At 37.3% G+C, this 18,705-nt stretch overlaps 1 protein-coding gene across 1 annotated transcript in view; it reads right to left on the reverse strand.

Annotated features, from left to right (window-relative positions):
- MCCC2 (methylcrotonoyl-CoA carboxylase 2) overlaps positions 1 to 18,191 on the reverse strand; it is a 51,910-nt gene extending 33,719 nt beyond the window's left edge. Inside the window, exons 1-6 of the mRNA XM_016122202.2 lie at positions 17,922 to 18,191; positions 16,159 to 16,225; positions 8,616 to 8,700; positions 7,008 to 7,109; positions 4,694 to 4,821; positions 2,765 to 2,877 (exon numbers count right to left, since the gene is read on the reverse strand). Coding sequence (XP_015977688.2) covers positions 2,765 to 2,877; positions 4,694 to 4,821; positions 7,008 to 7,109; positions 8,616 to 8,700; positions 16,159 to 16,225; positions 17,922 to 18,050 — 624 coding nt within the window. The 5' untranslated portion in view covers positions 18,051 to 18,191. The remainder of the gene's footprint in view (positions 1 to 2,764; positions 2,878 to 4,693; positions 4,822 to 7,007; positions 7,110 to 8,615; positions 8,701 to 16,158; positions 16,226 to 17,921) is intronic.
- Positions 18,192 to 18,705: the final 514 nt, after the last annotated feature.

Here is an 18,705-nt window from a genome sequence, read left to right on the forward strand (position 1 = left end):
CCATTAAAAACATAATAATGTTTTTTAAATCTCTAATTTTACATCTTTTGTATTTCAAAGTAATTGTGGAAAGCAAATACTGGCTGTATCACATTTTTTTCCTACTGTACTTGAGGAACCATTACAAAATAAAAGCCACAAAATACACGTCAATTATAGAGCTGTCCAGAATAAAGAACATTATCAACTATTGTGACTGATCACACTGCTGATTCTAGAATACTCATGCTTATCCGTGTTAACTGGATAGGTTGAAATGTATACAGAAAACAAAAAGTCTGTTTTACACAGAATGTTGTGTCTCTTCCTTAATCTTTTTATCAGAGAGCCTCAAAGCAGTCAAACAGAGTAACTTGTCCCCCTCAGACTCTATATATCCTCATGAACAGGTTGAAATGCATTTTAAAAATAATGATATACAGTGCCTGTCCTAACTAAGCCCCTCAAAGCAATTAACAAGATCTAAAGCGAAGAAAATAATTTCAAAAATAATGAGCTAAGCCAAGGTGGGAAAGAGGAACACCCGAGAATATTATAAGTACATCTCCAAAGAGAAGAACAAATAATAGGCAGAAACAAACAAACAAAAAAGTGAAAGGCTTGAGGAGCTGCAACTAAACATGGCTCACACATAGCCTAACTTTTTTAGTAAAGCATGTAGCAATAGCTTCAGTGCAGATACCAGGTTTAGAGTTCATATACTGAAAAGATCACATACTGAACAGGTACTATAGAGACTAGTATGTAATAACAATTAATTTTTTTTTTAATTCCAAGAGGTTCATAAAAATATTGAAAGGCAAACCTCAACCATAAACTTCCTACTGGAGTGAAAAAGAAAAAAAAATGCTAAGAGAACTGGCTCTGTTAAAGAAATACTGATGTGAACATGTTTAGGAAACAAAAATAAAATAGGCAAAAGGAAAGTACATTCAGTCAAACGCCTTTTAGACATTTTAGATTTTTTTTTATCACAGGGAGGTACCGCTTATTCAAAAATATATGGACCCTTTTAATTTTAAGACGACCTGGTTTCTAAAGCACTTCAACCTTTATGTTCCACAGGAGCAGAAACCATACCTGGTTTCATTGACCAGCATAGTGCCTGGTTTACAATAGACTTTCCATAAAATTTAAAAAAACAGTGTTAGTTAATGTTTTATACAGTTTCCACAAAAGCTACACGAACAAAAAGAGAAAGAATGAGATTGCAAGGTGACAGTTTACGGTCGGTTGAATAGTAGCCCCCAAAAGAAATGTCCACACTCAAATCCCCAGAACCTAGGAATGTGACTTTATTTGGAAAAAGTCCCAGATGTAATTAAGGATCTTGAGATAAGATTATTCTGGATTACCTGGGTGGGCCCTAATCCCAATGACAAGTGTCCTTATGAGAGAAGAGAAGACGCAGACACACTGAGGAGAAGGCTGTGTGAAGACCAAAGGAGAGACTGGAGTCATGTACCCCCAAGGTAAAGGAACGTCTGGAGCCACCAGAAGCTGGAAGAAGCAAGGAACAGAATTTTCCTTAAAGCAGTCTGAGGGAGCACAGCCTTGCCACCCCCTTGATTTCAGACTTCTAGCCTCCAGAATTTGAGGGAGTATTTTTATTATTTTAAGTCACCCTTTGTGGTAATTTGTTACGGAAGCCCTAGGAAGCCCATGTAAGGTCAGTACAGCTATATAAATTATAATACCAGACTAAATGGGCTAATTTCCCCTATAAAACAAGAGATCACAATAAGAATTTCACATCAGCTAATGGAAGAGCCATCATGCAAAACTGAGCAAAGCTGAAGTTCTTATTAAGATAAATAAAGCACAGAGATGGGCAAGGTCACTACAGAACAGTAAAATACATAATAACATTCTATTAATAGAAAATAAAAAATAAGAGATATAATAATTGCAAGTGAAAACTAATTAGAATATTAATAAAAACTTAAAATCCAATAATAAAATATAAACGAAGGAGTTGCATCAGTATTATAAGTATTTCAAACATGCAAAAAAGATTAGAGAATGAAAAAATAAATATCCTTCAACCTAATACCAACTCTTAATAAATCTTGACATTTGGCCAAATTTACTTCAAATTTTTTTTTAAGGAATAAAACATTTCAGATATAATTAATGTCTCTACATACCTCCTACCTGACTCCTTTCTCCTCTCTCCCACCTCAAAGGTAACCACTGCTTTAAAGCTAAGTGTATTGTTCACACGTACATGTTTAGATATATAATAGTATTATTTGACATATTTAAGCTTTACATACATAGCATTGGCTGTCTATTTATTCCATTATTTTTTACTCAACATATTTTTTAGATTTATTTATACTGATGTATGCAATTCTATTCATTCACTGTAACAGCTAAAATTTGTATTATTAATCCCCCATTAATGATCATTTAAGTTGCTCTTCAATTTTTGCTGTAATAAACACAACAGCTACTTTCTTGCACATGTCTCCTCAGACATATACTAGATTTTCCTCAGGGTATAGCCCTGAAAAAAAAATACAATTACTCAGTGCCCACTCTTTTGTAAAAAAACAACAACTGTTTTTGGTTAATACCCATTAAAACAGTATAAGTGTATTCCTATAATTAACAAAGAATCTGTCTGGAGACAACTTTAAATTACTTTCTGTGGGAAAAAAACTAAATTCTGAATTAACTTCTGTTTTAAGTCACTCAGAGTACCTAATTATCAAAGTCATTTAGGGCAAAAGGCAAAACATCTCATTAAATGAGAAATTACCTGTGCGAGACCTTCAGAAGACAGAATTGCCTGATAATAGAATATTCGGCCAAAGTGGTCTCGATCTAAAAACATATCTCCTTGTCGAGATAAGTTTGCCCCTCCTGAGTCAACTGAAAACAAGGGAAATGACAGAAATAAGTACATCTCTATGAACAAAATATGCTACACGTAAGAAGGCTTCTATCAATGACAGCATCAGTTCTTAATCACATTCACAAAAAATTTGCCCTATCTCTCTAATCTATTCTGCAGCATCTTTCTCCAATCCCCCAATACAGCCAAAAGGATTCACAATTTTCCTCAAATCCAATAGGCTTTCCTACCCCTATGCAAAAATTTACTTGACATGTGTAGGACATTCTCTCCTTTGAGGATCAGCGAAAGTCCCCAAAACACCGTAAATGTTAACCAGTTCAGCTAAACAAAAAGTATCTTTCCCTCTTTAAAGCCAATACAAATACTCTCTACAGAATTCATGTGGCAATTTATCACATATTACCTTCTGGTACTGTTTTTACTGCAGATTAGAGTGGTGAATTAGAATGTCAGTTGAGTTCAAAACATTATGTGGTTACTACAGAGCTGTGTTTCCTAGTCATTCTATGCCTCCGTCCCCTCACCTCGGAAATGAAGATAACAACAGAAGCTATCTCATAGAGTTGTTATTGGGAGGACATAAAATAATGTGTGTAAAGTACTTAGTTCAGCACATACTGTAAGCACACATATTAATGCCACAATAAGGAAGCTAGTCCTATACCTATCGCTCTTGCCTACAACCATAAGTCTTTTTTTGTCATATGGTATATTATATCTTGTCTCCAGTCGAGATAGGAACAACATAATACTCTTCGCTGCATTCCCTGCAGTATTTGCACAGCACCTGCTAGCAATAGGTCCTTATTTGCTCTATTCTATATATGCAAAGCAGTTTACACTGTAAGTCACCAGGTAAAGTCACTTTTATAGAAAAAAAAAATCTCTATATCAGTATCTGTTCAAATATCCACATAAATGAACAATATATGTTGGTATTTTATCAAATTAAACCAGTATTCAGGAAGCAACAATTTTATATTGCCTTGCTTTTATGTTCTTTTCAAAATATCCTTAGATTTAAATGTCTTTTAATTTTAAATATAAATTTGTTTTCATTGAAAATTAAATTTTCTTACTAGACTTATTGGGGTTATCATTCATAAAGTATATGTTTAATGACTGTTTTATACCTGAAACTAACATAATATTGTATGTCAATTATAATTGAAAAAAACTTATTTAATTAAAATTAAATTTATTCAAATTATATCTACTCAGATTATATACATACTCAAGCATTTAACATAGTACCTGGCATTCAACAGATCCATAAACTAATATTAGCTACTAGTTTTTCACAGTTTGAACCCACTGTGGTTAATAGAAAAACAAAACACATAGAAGGAAAAAAAACACACATTTGTAGAGAAAAAACTGGTATGCCAAAATACTGTTAGGAATTCTATTTCTCAGTGATATTATTGTAGATCTAGTTTACTTTTTCTCCAAGTTTCCAGCAAAAAACATGCTTTTTTTTGTAATTATGGGAGAAACTAATAGTTACAACTACAAATTGATAACGTTATGTATATAGCCTTCCAAACCAGGGGTCCCCAACCCCTGGACTATGGACTGGTACCAGTACATGGCCTGTTAGGAACAGGGCCACACAGCAGGAGATGAGCAGTGGTGAGCGAGTGAAGCTTCATCTTATTTGCAGCCACTTCCCAGCGCTAGCATCATGGCCTCAGCCCCGCCCCAGACCATCAGGCGTTAGATTGTCATAGGAGCACTGGTCCCTGGTGCCGAAAAGGTTGGGGACCGCTGTTTAAACAGTCTTATATCTTACCAGCTAAAAATAGTTTATTTTATAACACTGTCACTTGCCCAAGTAGATGCAGTGGAGCTTGTTTTGCAATGCAATTTCTAGTGCCCGTACATGTTTTTTCACAGTCACTGGGTAGTAGCTGCCTCCTTTGACAGTGGCATCATTGGCAACAATCATGCATTCTACTCTGAAAGGCAGAAAGTTCACAAGAAGAGAATATGAGAGATTTCTTCAAAGTTAGACCAATTATATCGCTTTCTAAGACATTCTAATGCCACCTTCAACTTCTAGTACATATCACCAATAACAATCATTAGGAGACAGTCATATGATATAAAAGCAAGCTTTAATCATAGTTCACATATTCATTTATATAACATAAAATGATCACTTTGAACAAGATTACAAATGCGTACTTGATTTTTAAAATCATCAATCCTATATTAGCAGTGAAGAATTAGTAACTTAAGCCACATTTCATAATAACTATTTGAATGAAAGGGTCCTAACAAGATAATAATAATAATATTTTTAAAATCCAAGTCTCAAGGGTGAGAAAATCCCTCTTAATAAACCTTCCTTAAAGTTTCCTTTAAGGAAGGTAATTTGCAAAAATGAAAGCTGACGCATCAAGAGTATTTATTTTTCATGTTTTCGGAAGTTCAACATTATTGCCATTTGCTTTTCTACAAAACAAAAAGAATTTTAAAATACAACATTTATTTTGCTTAATGTAACAATAGATGCAAACTTTAAAATAGTATATTGAAAACAAATACTATAATGAGTCAATGGTGGTGCCCTATCTCACCAAAATCAATTTGCTGGGTACCTCAGCCCACAAGTAACACACAAAGAGCAGGGTGGTGAATGCAGAAAGTCGGTTAGGGAAACTCCTTAACACTGCCAGGAAATCTGAAGATCAGAGGTTCACTTGAAGCTTGAGAGAACAATAAAATGTTCTTTACAAAATTTAATTTTCTTTATATTTATGATTTTCCTGTTTTCTCACTTTTCGTTCTCTAGAATTCTAAAAAGTAACTCATTAAATCCCTACTGAAAACAAAGTAGAGAACAGGACATGAGCACACAGCCTCAGGTAGTGCTGTGCTTATCATTCTAGGGTATGTGGTCAGCAGTGCTCTCACCACAACTAACAGGGCTCCTCTCCTTTGAGCATCAATTTTATTCACTAGCTCTGTGGATGAAAAAAGAAAGGAGCTTTAGGGACAGTAACCTCACAGGGTGATCTCATCATAAATTTCTAACTGGCCAGGTCAAGGTGGGTAGTCACACCCCAGGCATATAACTTTTTTAGTAAAAGGTTTATCTTTGCCTTAAGCAAGCCCTGTCCACAGTTTCTGTGCATCTAGGTTAACACCCCTTTGAAATAAGTGAAACCACCCTCAAGAGCTCACATAATCTTGTTAACTACCCTGTAACCCAATCCTCGCCTTGCTTTCTCCCATCTCCATGTAATCTTCGTTAGCTCCTTAATTTCAAATGCATAAAAAAAGCTGCAAAATTGTTATTCTGACGAGTATTTGATATCTTGCTCCCCAACATATATCCTCAGTTTGGCTCAAATAAACTCTTAGAAAAACTCTCTTCAGGTTTGGGAATTTCTTACGTGGACAGGAAATATAAAGTCTTTTTCCACAAGTGGAATGAAAATGTTTAATGACTTTAACATTAAACAAACTAGACGTCAAAGGGATTTTAGGCTCTGAGCAGATGGTTGGGCCATAACCCAGTACCTCTAGAGTGTGTTCACACTTCCCTGCCCTGGTCATGCTGCACAGGAATGGAGAGAGGCCAGGCTGTGGAGTGAGACAAAGCCAGGCTGAAATTCTGGCTCTGCCACTTGCTAGATATCTGACCTTGGAAAAGAGACACAGCCACTTTTATTCATCTATTAAAAGGTCACAAACATGTTACAGAATGAGAAAGAAAATCAGTCCACAAAAGACTGTATTGTACATTTGTTTGCCTACCCAGTATCTCTTATGTTGACAAACAGAACTAAACTTTCTTTCAGAAACTGGCTCTTCTATATTTTTAATCCACATGGTTCAAGTGGGACTAACCCTAAAGCCTGCCTTCAAAGGTGGGCACAGAACCAGGCCTTTCTACTCAAGAGTCCACACTGTGACTCAGCAATGGGCTCAGGCCTCAGGTCTATTCCCTTAGATGCTGGTATGGTGTTTCTCTACCATCTCCCTGAGCTCTGTGCCTTCAGGAGATCAGCTATCACCATTCATGCAGAGCTGGCTGCAGGCATTCCTGGTTTCTCTTGTTTAAATTTAGCAGCCGCAGTGGTAGAATTACTTCTTTTCCCTGCCCCACAATGTGGAGTGTAAGGAGAATACTCACCCTGATACTCTCCCAATGCCTGTAATAATGCCACCTGCAGGAATCTCCTCATTGTCATACAACTGGTAACCTGCAAACTGGGATAATTCCAGAAATGGAGACCTGAGGGGGGAAAAATGATTTTTTTTTCTTTAATGAGTCAGTGTTTCAAATATGCATGTTGTATATAAAATCTGCAAAAAGAATAACTAAAACAAAATCTAGTATGAATACTTTCAGGATTTATAAGGCATAGACATTCAACAGAAAACCAGGTACTTACTTTAAAAGCTGTTGTACAAATATGTTTATTAATATAGAAAAAGAATAGCACCTAAAATTTACCAGGTGCCAGGCTCTCTTCTAGGACTTTTGAAAATCTAAGTCATTTATTCCTAAGAACTACCTTCTGTGATGGATCCCATTATGATCTCTATTGACTGATGAGGAAATTAAAACACAGAGATTAAGTCGTTTGTCTAAGGTCACACAGCTAGTAAGTGACAGAGCTGGATTATAATAAGTAATCTGGGACCAGGCTCTTAACCACTATATTATTCTAGCTCTAACTTACACATACGAATATATATGGTCTAGAAGGACATATGGTAAGTGTTAGAAGTGTTTGTTTCTCGGTTGGGTGTGTGTGTGGATGTCATAAAAAATACTTTTGGAATATTCATTTCCTTCTCTCCACCTCCCCCGCCTCCCAAATCCAATCCTTCAGGAAATCCTGTTGGGTTAGCTCTGTCTTGACAACACATCCAGAACCTGACATTCTCTTCACCTCCACTACTAGTAACATAGTCCAAGTCACCATCACGTCTCTCTTGAATCACTGCGATAGCCCTCCAACTGGTCTCGGTGCTCCCACCCTTGCTGCCCGCAGTCTACTTACAACACAGAAGCCAGAATAACTCTTTTCAAACATAAATCAGCTAGGTCAAATAGTCTCCTGTTCAAAACCCCACAAAAGCTCCCCATTTCTCTCACAGGAAGAGCCAAAACTCTTATACTGGCCTACAAGATCTTGTGGAATTTGACCCCATTTCCTAGTATTCTCTCCTTCATACCCTCTACCCCAACCACACTGGCCTCCTGGCTCCCTGAGCCTATCAGCATATCCAGCACATTCCCACCTCAGGGCCCTCGTACTTGCCATTTCCTCTGCCTGAAACCATTTTTCCCCATATATTTACAGAACTTTCTCTAAATATGTCACCTTCTCAACGAGGCCTACCCTAACGATCTTATTTTAAACTACAATTTGACCCTCATTTTCTGCTCCCTTACTCTAGTCTACTTTTTCTTCTTCCCATTTCCCAGCTTCTAATATACTATATAATTTACAACATTTATCATTTATTTTCGATCTCCTGCTACAATGTAAACTCCAGTTGGACAAGGATCTTTGTCTATTTTGCTGACTGATGTTATCACTAGCACCTAGAACAGTGCATGACATACAGTAGCCTCTTGATAAACATTTGGTATTGAAAATCTTACCATAAGAACCAGAAGTTAAAATCGCTGATTTATAAAAGTGTCTAAAAACAAACAAACAAAAAACTATCTAAGAAAGTGCCATGGAATAGAGAACACTGAGTTAGCACTTGGGTATATACTAACCCTGGGTCCACAAGGCAATCGACTCTTTCTCTGGCTAATAGTTTTCCTCTTGATTTGTGGAGTTCTCGGGCTTCCTTGCTACCTCCTAGGATGACAACAAAATCAGATTAGGTTAACATGATACAAGGTATCCATTTAACGTAATGCCAAAAAACCATAAGACACTTAATCCAAAATATAGAGCTTTGAAAATTTCAACATATCATGAGAAATAGCTAATTTTTCAGATGGCTCAATTTACAAGCTGTCAATTTTGTGAAGTAAATAATTAAACTGGTGTCAATCTATCCGGGATTTCACAGCATATCATACATTTTCTGAATTCATCAGTATTTAATGAAATAACACAGTACTTTCTCTGCAACTCATGCATTGCAAATACTGCCTCATCCTCATCGCATTTATTAAATACCTACTACAAATATAGAGCACTGTGTTAAATAAAATTTAAAAAATTGCTACCTTCCTTTGTACCAGGTAAAAAGAACTATTGTATTTTCTTTTATTTTTAATTTATATATATATATTTTTTCAATTATAGTTGACAAACAATACTATATTACTTGTGGGTATACAACACAGTGATTGGACATTTACATAACTTACAAAGCGATCACCCCGAAGTCTGGAGCCATTTTGAGAAGCCATTATGAGGCACTGAAGAAGTCACGTAGCTAAAAGCCATGGTATGGCTGATGAGTTTAAAACAATGGTCACCTCGGTAAGCCTCATAAAGTCACCTTTTAAGGTAATGGAATGTTATCCTACCATGGAAACAAGAACATGTAGGATCTTATGTAATTGACAAGCATTGTTTTAGATATTTATGGTGTGCTTTGCTATGGCAACGTGGTGATTGATTATGGTATTCAAAAATCACATAAAAAGGCTATGCTAAATAAACTCAGGGCTGCAGCTCTGACTGTATGCCCTCCCGGAAAGATCTTTCCTGTCTTCTCTTTTTTCCCTTAGGCTTCACCCCCCTCTTTCAGGTACTGATAGACTTCAGCCGGCTGGCTCCAGCACCCCGATAAATCCAGTACCCATCTGTCACCATACATTGTCATTATGATACAGCTGATTGTATTCCCATGTTATACCTCTCCATGGCTATTTTGTAACCAGCAATTTGTACCTCTTAATACCCTCTCCCATCCCTCACTCATTCCTCCACCCCCAAGGTGTCAACAATCAAAATACTCTCTGTATCTAATGAGAATGAGCATTATTTTAGAAATGACTTCCATGATTAGAGCAAAACGTAAAGGTGCCATTAGTAACCCATAATTTTTTAGGCTGTCTCCAAATAGTAGACAATTAAACAATTCACACAGCAATTAAAAGTCTCCTTTTGTTAGTATCTTGACTCAGAGGTTGGTTGGTCTTTGGTGTTTCCTGATGTTATTCCAGACAAAGAAAATTACAATAATTTAAAAGTCCACTGTGGTAACCTGATGAGGCTCCTTTGAGGTGAGAGGCCCACCAAACCTCACTCAGCCTGAGGGCTACTGGGCTCTGGGTCTTGGAAATATCTATAACCCACTCACAGGAAACCAAGCTAACAGATCAGAAGAATCAAATTGTACCTTAATACGCTTATTTTGACTGCTGCTCAAGAATTTCATCTTAACATACTCTGTCTAATAAAATATTCAGCTGTTTAAGAAAGCTATTTCTTTGTTTTTTTTTTTTTTAGGTGAGAAAATAAGTTCAAACTATTTCAAACTATTTCACACTATTTCCAAGTATATGGCCTTATGTTTCACACCAGGACCCTTCCCTGTATCTAAAGGAATTTTTTTTTCTTCTTAAGTGGTGGATAGTATATTTTTAAGATTAAATCTGCCTTAAGTTTATAAGAAAATCATACTCGTAATCTTATTTTTAAATGAAAATAATTGAGAAGGAAAGATTTAGTTGCAATGTAGTGTAATTAAACCAAATCTCTTCTCTTTTCTCCCAACCACAGGGAAGTTCCCTGCTGAGGTGGGTTTAGGGATATAAGAAGTAAGGGAGGTCAGAGGCGTTACAAAGGAGCAGAGGAAACTTCTGGGAGTAAAACATTCATTCCGCTGATTGCAGCGATAGTTTCATGGGTATATACACATATGTCAAAACTGAAAGTGTACTCTTTAGATGATATGGTTCATTTTGTGTAAATTATACCTTACCGAATCTGTTTAAAAATAAATGGTAAAAGAAAAATGAACCTAAAACGCTACAAGGAAGACCAGGTCTTGGTGAGGGTCTTTGGAGAGTCAGGTAACATAAGTACCTACTAAGGGGCTAGCAGTGGAAGGGGTGGCAAGAGAGGCTGGGATGACAAAGAAGTGATAAAATTTTTTAAGTACTTAGACATCATCTTTCTTAATTCTGCCTAGAGTTTGAATTTGCAGTTTGGAACAGCTAGTAAATTCTGGTTTTATTAAGAAAAACCAGAAAGAGGGCTATTCTGATGCAGATTCTCAGATGACAGAATTAAGCTCCTCTGGCATTTAAACTAGCCAAAGGTATGTGACCACCAACAAAAAGAGAGGAAGACAAAGCATCTTAGTTTTCCAAGGATTACTCTTAAAGATTTTGTGTTAATTATCTCCATTCCCACATACCCTGAGCCAGATAAGCCTGTTTCCTTCTATCTCATTTACCATATTGCATCTCCATTTATCATACTGCATCATTTCTAAGACATACATTTTGTTCACTTTTTAAGATCCTCGAAGCTAGGAATCATTTTAGAGTTTGTAGCATCTTTCAGTCGCTGTCACCAGGGGACAGTCACCACACAACTATCTGTGTTGGCATGCACAGCACAAGTGTCTAATTATAGTCACTTAAGCTGTTCTACCTGCATTGTTGGAACTACATGCCTAAAATTTAACTTCCACTTTAAAATGTTTTCAAAAACTACACAAGCCTTATCTTTAGGTCCTTAAAAGACCCCTGTTTCAACCACCAAAACTGCTTGTGATTTTACTCTATCATTAAAGTTCTCACTCAGCTTTATAAAAACTAAGCAATTCTGACTCTATCACAACACAACCCTTCAATTAACTTGTGTTAATCAAAGCACTTAGTTCTGGCTATTATAAATAACACAGCAGGGGTAATCCTTTTCCACCTACAGAAATGACTAAGCCACTCCTGGAGCAATCTTACATGCATGCTCAATCAGCAACAAAGGGGAGATTAAAGATAGTGCCCTGAGAAAACGACCTGAAACAAAGGCAGAAGTGAGGCAGTAAGAAAGGACAAAACAAAAAGGAGAGCAAAAAGTCCACTAATTTTTGTCAACTTATTTATCACAAGTTCTCTCAAATGAAAATCTCAGGGGTTAACTTGCGAAGTAACTTGAAACACTGTCCCTTCCTCCTGTCTGAAATTTAAGAAATTTTATTAATTTAAATGTCAGAATGTCCAAATTCTACAATGGCACAAGGGGGGAAAAATAGGAAAATGAATAATATTCCCAACTCTTGATCAACACAATAACTGCAAGGCTAGCCAATGAGCATTCGCATAGTAAAATCATAACTATCTAGAACAAAGTGCACAAACCCCCCCAAAACACAAACGCAGACACGTACACACATTTTGTTGTTAAAGTTATTATAAGACTGACCAGAATTACATAAAAAAATATATGTATGGAGGAATTGTTTATGGGTAATTATTTCCTTTTCTTCTTTATGTTTTTCTCTAATTTCCAAAATTTCTGTAAATATATACTTTTAAATTATACTTGTTGATGTAACATCCATTTTCATGGCATAACAAGACCGATTCTAGGCAAAATTGTGAAGAAGTCTGAGTTTGTCCTCTCCGCCTTCTTTCCCTCTTCCTTCCCCCAAAGAGTCCTACTCAGACCTAGATTCATCAACCCCCTATCCTTCCTCACCCCATCCTCAGCAGGTGCTCAGTACCAGAAGACTCTTTATCTCCTCTTATTCAAACCCACTCATCTGAACGTCCAAAATGGCTTCAAGAGTATGATTACAATTATCTTTCAGAGAAGCCTACCAGCAGGTTATCTTGCCCCCCTCAAATTACAACCAAAACTCAAGTCACTTTTGAACATAATCTCTCCACACTAGAATAGGTGTTCAAGAGCTGTCTGGTCAAAAAGAATGACAAATGTCCACTAATGCTGTTTCTATAAGTAATTCTCCTATTTACCTAGCTAGAGAAGGTAAATTAAGGTTGGCTGGGGCCAGTATAACTGACATTCATTGCTTATGACTGCTTGCTTCTCCTGAAAATGGTACTGCCACCACCAGTAAGTTCTAAGAGCTGCCAGTCGCAGCATCCTAAAGCCCTGGATGAGCCTGGGTCCAGGCTGGCATAGTTAAGTACCACAACCCGTGAACATAGTGACTGGGCCAAGAAGCGAACATGGAACACAAGTGAAACGATAAGAATTTTCCAAATTGGAGATGAAAGGATAACTTGCTCTTTTTCAGGTCATAAACTATAAGGATGTAATCGCTGGCCTTGTCAACATCCTAGTCCCCACCTCAAGGAGAAGCCTGAAGAGCATGAGGTCCACACCTACATGTACACATCCTGAGATGAGAGATGGTGGCAGAAACAGTGTGTCCTGGAATGCGGGAGCCCCTGGGTCCAGTCAACACTGCCTTTCCAAGACATGGTTACAATAACCACTAAATGCTGCCTTCTGGATTAAACAAGTTTGGTTTGGATTTCTATGACATGAAACCAGAGACCGAACACGACATCCACTTTCAAAATAACATTCTTAATATGTTTTGAGTACCTATCCTGGAAGGAGCCATGTGAAATTTACAGCCTTTATTTTTTTAAAAAGTCTACCCTTATTTAAGGCCATGCCGCCCTGAACAAGCCTAATCCCATCTGCTCTCAGAAGCTAAGTAGGGCCGGGTCTGGTTAGTACTTAGATGGAAGACCACCTAGGAAGACCAGGTGTGGTAGGCATAAAAAACAAAAAAAACAAGGGATTGTAAACTGACAAGGTCCTTGCGATCTGTGAGGACAACCAAAGGTTGCCTCACCTAAATAAATACAAAAAAATAAAATAATAAGATATAAAATAAAATAAAATTTCTCCCCAATACCCTTATAGATAGAATGGGAGCAATTACTGCCATCTGAATGAGGTCTTTGCTTTAACTGGTCCCACACTGAGTTTCCTATCTGTTTGTTCATGTCATGGTAACTGTTAGAGGATTTAACTGATTTGACACTAAATTACTCTATAAAGAACCAAGAAACCAAGTTATTTCAAATGGCTCTATTTTCTGGTCTTGTCAATCAAATTTGATTAATCTGTTAAGTCAAAAGAAGACAGAAATACATGTTTGAAGTGAATAATGCCTGTAATTCATGAACCCATTCTCCAGGTTATACATGAGGTACTGAAATTTTTGAGAGGGATTAAATAATTAGACCAAGGATATTTAATTATTAGAATAATAAACTAATCTAGCCCACCACTCTCAAAATTCTACAAAGGACCAAAATACTGAGTTTATTTCTTCTCTAATACACTAAACAAATGAATAGACAACTTTAGATGGGCTCTGTTCATCTGCCATTAATCAATTATCTCGCCTCCATTCTTAAAGTCCTCAGAAGAAAAAAAATAATATAAGAAATATTTTTTTATTTAAAGAAAACCCCATCAAGACTTATCTAAATTATTTCCCTAATGACTTCTACTGGGAATGTCCTCTGAATGTGATAAGTTCATACCTAAGAATGCAATAATACTCCGAAACCACGGGTTTACAGATAAAATGGATTTTATCTATAAGGATATTAGGAAGAATTCTTTTTAAATGAAGGCTATAAAATTCATATAGCTCCTTTCAAGTTAGGTATTTGTAATATATTTTGGAAATGGCCTTTAGTTTCAAGTCACATAGTCTTCAAAATGCAGTATAGAGCAATAACAGTACAACAGCATACAATGTGGTATTTGTTTACATGTTAATATTTTACATTCCTCTCTGTGATGCTATTTCTTCTAAGCAAATGAGTGCCTGGTATGTACACAATTTAAAAATAGAAAATAGAGGGGTGGGGGAAAATAAAATGTTAAAAAAAAATTATATATATATATATAGAGAGAGAGAGAGAGAGAGAGAGAGAGAGAGAGAGAGAGAGCGCGCGCAAGAGAGAGAGAGTATGAAAAAAATGAACTGGAATTTAATAAATAAATAAATAAATAAAAATCAGAGAAAAGAAAATAATGACAATTTAGTTGTTAGGAACTCTCATTTATTTAATTAGCAATAAACCCATAAATTATTTCCAAATTATATGACAGCAGAAAATGCATAATTACTAAAAAACTGAGTATATAGTATTGAAGAACCAAAGTGACTCCATTTTGTGACGGGCCTCCGTTTTAGCCATTCCTGGAAATTACCGTGAGACTGCATGTGTGACCATCACTATAGGGACGCTATGGAAACGGTAGCCACCCCCTAGTCAACCTGTAAGGATGGCCCTGGAATTCCCCTTCTACTGTTTGCTAGTTAGACCTCCCCTGCAGCTACCTGCCCACCAATCCTGCAACGCCAAGACCTGTCACCCCATTCTGTAGTTTTTCCCTTTAAATATGTCTGTAAGATTAAGGAAGGGGCCCTTCTCCTGCACACTGCTTTGGCTGTGTGTGGAGTTGGGTCCGAGCTCGCTAATAAACTCCCTTGTGTGACTGCATCGCCTGTTGTTTCCTTCGCGGATAATGGGGTTCCGAATCGGGGCACAACAGTATGACTATGACTAATGAACCAAAAACATTTTAATTGCCTCAAGTGAAACAAAAATTTCAGTGTAATGCTGTGGATGAAAGAAACCTTAAGAAGCAATAGTTTAAAAATTGATGAACCTGAATTTCTACTTTTCCCCAAATGGTAGAGGTGCTATATGAGCAGAAAATCTGGCCAAGTAATAGGAAAAAAATAAAATAGCTGCATACCAACAAATACAGTCTTGAAGAGTTAAAAGTTTAGTTTTTCCTAAAACCAATAATTTGTAAAGGTATATTTTAATTAAAAGTGTGAAAAACATAAATGGAGCCAATTCAAAAAGAAGTCAGAACTACAATTTCAGACAAACTGCCCTGCGCATACAATTCTTCAAACCTTTGGAATGTTAAAACTGGCCCAAGTTACCTTTAGACTTGGGCATAAAACAGAATTGTTTGCTAAGTAACTATTTGCAAAGCTAATAGGAAAGCAGACATGACTACTGGACTGAAAATTAAAGACATTCTTTAGAATTATCATCTCTATGTTAGTTTATCAGCATCTATAGAAATTCCTTCCTTAGCTTATTAACATCCAGAGAAATGCCTTCTATTTGTGTAATTATTCCCATTAACTTTCTAATAAATACTCCTCATCTTCACCTCCTAATTGAAACACTATTTGGGTTTTGGCCTGAATCAGTGCTTCCAGAATGGCTATTCTTTTGGATCTCAAATGCTTGCTGCCTCTTACTTTGACTCTTTATTTTTAGGTTAATAAAAGCATAAACTGGAGAATAAATGAGTGTTTACCTAGTTTTATATTCTGTGCTCGTTCACGGAGTTGATTTACTAGTGCTTTCATTTGTTCATAGTTTTCCTAAAACAGAAACAAAGAGAGCAATATTAGAAAGCAATTATTTTTTGTACCAAAATAAGGGTTATGGAGAAAATCATGTGCCAACCCATGTGGGTCCACACTAGGCCGCGCGCCCACCTATGTGATCGCCATTCCATTGTATGGAAAAGATTAATTTCTGCCCCTCTCTTTGCTCAAGTTCTTTACTACCACCACTCCTCTCTGTCCATCTATCCAATTTTGTGTGTTCCATCTCATCTCCAATACCATTTTATGGCCACTTTTACTCATTTTAACAACTTTCTTCTTTAAACATCTACTGAACTTAATTGATCTCTATTTCTTTTGTATCATAAGGATTATAAGCTGTATATTCCTTAAGTTTAAAGGGTTAGAATGACATCTTATTTTTTCTGTTCCATTTATCACTATCCTGAGATTCTACCCAATGCAGAAATACTGACAAATTATACTTAAAAAATAAAATCTACCTGTGGCTTCTGCACTCAAAGCTCCTTTATCTGGCCACACAATTTCATCTACTCCATGAATTCCACATCCTAGCCATGATTTCCAAGTCCTCGTACCCACTATACACTTTCACAACTTGGTACCTATGTTCATGTAGCTCCTTTAGTTTGTACAGTCTTGCCTCTCATCTTCTACTGAACCTGGCCACCTCTTTTCCAACCATCAAGATTCAAAGCACTCATTATTTCCTCCTATGTGGTTTTCCGCAAACACCTTTTCAAGCTTTCGACAACACTTACCATAATGCACTATAGTTACCTCCTTTCTTGTTCACCTTCCCCACAGAATTATAATTCCATTCCTATTCATCTATCCAAATACCTAAAATAGTGCCTAGACCAAAGTAACCACTTAATGTTTCTGAATTAAACATTCTCTCCTAACCCCAGGAAATCCAAAGACTTTTGGAAGCCTCTCATTGGATATTGTTTGTTTCAATCGCTTATTTTCTTTCAATTTTGTTTTGCCAAAGGCAGGAATTCTTTAAAATGTCTTCTCTGAAAATTATTTGCGCAATTTAAATGTTGTCAGTAAAAGCTTGGAAATCATTGAGACAGACTGAAATTTTCCAGCTTATATTTCACAAGCTGCAAGTAGCTTCTTTGGCCTTGTAATAGCTCTCAGGGTCAAGAAAAGCCATTCAAAGCTATAGTGGGACACGTATTTTCTATTAATATAAACAAATATTTAAAGTCTGATAAGCACAACTTTTAAGGTTTAAGGTTGGCTCTCTTAGGCTAGTGGTTCCCAAAACTGGTTGCCACCATGCTCTCAATACTTCATTAAACATGTAAACACCAGGACCCCACCTCACGGACCCAAAAGATCCAGGATGAGGTTTAAAGCAGCTGTATATTCAACGAGCTCCCAGGGTGACATTGCTAAGCTCGGTTTTGAGATGCACTAATTTCAAAGATGCAAAGTATAGTGCTAATGCTAAAAGTGAACTAAAATCAATTTAATTTGAAAAACTTTTTTTTCGAACTTCACGATCACTTAGTACATCCCAGAATCATGGCTGCGGCTCCAGAGAAAAGAACAACAGCTGTTCAAGTGCGCCGGCCCTCCACCTACTTCCCAGTCCAGCCAGCGCCTAGTCCCGTGGGTCTGGCACTAGCGGAGACATAATAGGAGAATCACAGACTGCGCCCAGGGGCTGCAGGCTTGGGCTGCTCACCCAGCATACCTGGTAGATGGCGGAGCCCTTGTCCGGCTGCGTGCCCACCGTGTCCGCCGAGCCCCCGTGATAGGTACGCGGCCCAAGGACAACAGCACGGGCGCACCGACACAGGGCTAACCTCCGGATGGCCCACATGGCAGCAGGCACAGAACAAGGGAGAAGAACGAGAGAGCTGCCTGAGCCGGGACAGAATTGGTGCTTTCACCTCCCGCTTACCCGCTTGGGGTTAGGGCTCAACAGGCTTTCTTGCCCCGCAACCCAATGCCTGAAACGTCAGGATACTCAATCCCGGTACGTGCCTCCAAACGTCGCCCGTGATTGGTCGACGTTACACGCAACGACCGCCCTCCCGCCCCAATTCAGCCATTAAGGGACAGGGTTTAACCCCGTGAGGTCCTGTGTCATCGCCAGCCCAAGAGCCCTGTGAGTCCCGATGCTGAACGACAGTTTCGTGGCCGTCCTGCTTCCCGGGGCTCTGGTTTGATGAACTGCCATTCAATTTCTTTGGAATAGGACTCAATTCATTTTCTATTGTGCTAACTTCTTCCCCTGCTAATAAAAAGGGTATTCCAGGACTTGGAAAAGCTTATGCTTATATGAGAGCTGGATATTGAACACATATTAAGCTGCCCTAAGAAATAAAACCTTTAAGAGCACATTTATTCATTAAGCAAATATTTCCTTAATATCTCCTGTGTCAGCTGCTCGTCTGATGCTGGGGGTACAATGAACAGTGTCTTCTTTTATAAAGCAGGAAGAGCAAAAATAAAAATTCTAATAGTGGATAAAT

This window comes from Rousettus aegyptiacus, unplaced genomic scaffold (assembly GCF_014176215.1).
Source record: "Rousettus aegyptiacus isolate mRouAeg1 unplaced genomic scaffold, mRouAeg1.p scaffold_m13_p_8, whole genome shotgun sequence".
Lineage (NCBI taxonomy): Eukaryota > Metazoa > Chordata > Mammalia > Chiroptera > Pteropodidae > Rousettus > Rousettus aegyptiacus.